This window comes from Pundamilia nyererei, unplaced genomic scaffold (genome assembly GCF_000239375.1).
Source record: "Pundamilia nyererei isolate P.nyererei 1_Seehausen unplaced genomic scaffold, PunNye1.0 scaffold00338, whole genome shotgun sequence".
In the NCBI taxonomy this organism is placed as follows: domain Eukaryota; kingdom Metazoa; phylum Chordata; class Actinopteri; order Cichliformes; family Cichlidae; genus Pundamilia; species Pundamilia nyererei.
The window spans coordinates 75,740-77,786 of record NW_005187739.1 but is presented as its reverse complement, the minus strand read 5'-3'; the positions used below and the strand labels follow the sequence as shown (position 1 = coordinate 77,786).

General features: G+C 40.1%; 1 protein-coding gene across 3 annotated transcripts in view; it reads right to left on the bottom strand.

The window, feature by feature from the left end:
• bcas3 (BCAS3 microtubule associated cell migration factor) overlaps nt 1-2,047 on the bottom strand; it is a 302,830-nt gene that overhangs the window by 246,419 nt on the left and 54,364 nt on the right. For all 3 annotated transcript variants that reach the window (XM_005752005.1, XM_005752007.1, XM_005752009.2), the window contains exon 13: nt 1,667-1,800. In XM_005752005.1, the coding sequence (XP_005752062.1) occupies nt 1,667-1,800 (134 nt within the window). The remainder of the gene's footprint in view (nt 1-1,666; nt 1,801-2,047) is intronic.

Genomic DNA, 2,047 nt, shown 5'->3' with positions numbered 1-2,047 from the left:
CGTCATCTGTGTGTTTCCCTGCTGTCATCCGCCTAGTGTTTCCGCTCGTTCTCATTCAGGTTTGTGTCTTGTAGTTTTAGTTGTTTCCCAGTATAGTTTAGTTTTCCTTGTTGCCGTTTGCCTTTCTTTTTGTGTTTAATAAACCACCTTCACACCCTCACGACTGCCTGTACTTGGATCCTTCATTTCCTCCTCCACGGCTCACCTCACTCGCCGTGACAATGACCACATGTAATAATGTGTCAACTCAAGATTTTAGCAGAGACATCCTCTTTAATTAAAACTTTCTTTTTTGATAAAGTAATGGTTAGGTTTAAATCAGGTAACACGCGAGTGTTTCTTCACTCACTATGTATCTGTACACAGCTTTGCATTTAATCATTAGTTAAAATTCATCTCTGGCTCTCTTCCTCTGTAAGTCTTTTGTTCTGTCTCCCTTCATCACCAACTGGTCACACAGATAGCCGCCCGTCCCTGAGCCTGGTTCTGGATGATGTTTCCTCCTGTTAAAAGGGAGTTTTTCCTTCCCACTTTTCACAAAAGCTTTCTCATTGGTTGTCTTAATGCTGGGGTTTCTCTGTATTACTGTAGGGTCTTTCCTTACAATATAAAGCAACTTCAGGTAACTGTTGTTGTGATTTCGTACTATAAAAACACAATTATGCTAAATTGTATAGAATAACAACACAGGTAATGTTTTAATGCTGTTTAAATGTTGCAGTTCATCGAGGGGGTGGAGCTTGTTATTTTCTATAAACTGGATGAATGTTTTTCTTTACCAATCATGTATTTTTCTCATAAATGTATCTGTTTAAATGGGAATGTGGTTTGGAGGGGGACTGGTCCAAACCTGGATCTCACTCAAACTGGACAGCTAAGGGAAGGGTCATCTCCTGTCTACTACTGAAAGGAAATGAAGAAACAACAGAGGATAACTAAGTCATTAAATAAATGATAAAAGCTGTGAGTTTAACAGTTGATCTACATTCCTACCCACAATATGGTCATGAGATAGTGGTTGTTTCATCTTTGGAGAGAGGGAGAGTTGCTCTCAGTTCCGGTGGTCCAGGTATCTCAGTAAGATTATTCTTCGCCACCTAGGTTTTGCGCTAAAAAATATGAGGAGAAAACCCCTGGGCTGAACCGGGACAGCCTGGAAAGTTTATGGTTTTGAGCTGGTAAAATATCCCTGGAGCAGCCAAAGGAGACAGTCAGGGAGAGGAAGGTCCAGCCATCTACGCTAAGACCTTTGCCAACACTGCTCAGCAAGGTAGTAAAAATGAGGTTGATGGATAAATAAATGCATTACTTTCTATTGTTGACCTTATGTATCACGCTAATGTTTTTAAATTTCATGGTCACTATTACACATACTTTTGTTCTATGGAGGGAAGAGCAGTAATAAATTGTGTTTTGTTTGTAATACCGTACCTTTGTTCTTACCCTTTTTTTGGTTTCACTATCTTCACTATCTTAATCATATTGCAGTGATTTGACAGGAAGAAAGAAGTAATAATTATACTTACATACAAGTGCACAATTTACTACATTTGACTAGAATGTATGTGTATGTGAATCAATGCAATCTAAACACTCATTAAAAATCTGTACTATTACTCCCAGTGGATGGTTGCAGTGTGCGTGTAGGTTTGAGTTTGTTTCAGACCTTGGCTTCGGTCTCCCCACGATGCAACGTATAGAGATGGTGAACGGCACTCTGCGAAGATGCCCACGGGTGGGTGAGGATCTGGAAGACGTGAAAGTCATGTCCCAGGGTGTCGGCAGTTACCAGCAGCATTCCTACAAAAAACACATAGTCACTGACATCAGGAATCAGTCCATTGGCCGGCTTCACTGTAAGCTGAGTCTTAATGTGTGCTGTATAAATGGTTCTTATTTTATCGTGCAGCTGCTTGAATGCATGCCTTTTGTTTGTTTGTTTTTTGGCTAATGCTCAAATATTGTAATACGCACTGTTTAAAATGCACTTCGCACTACATTTGTGTCATGTAGCAGCGCACATGACACATGTTACATCTTGGTTTTT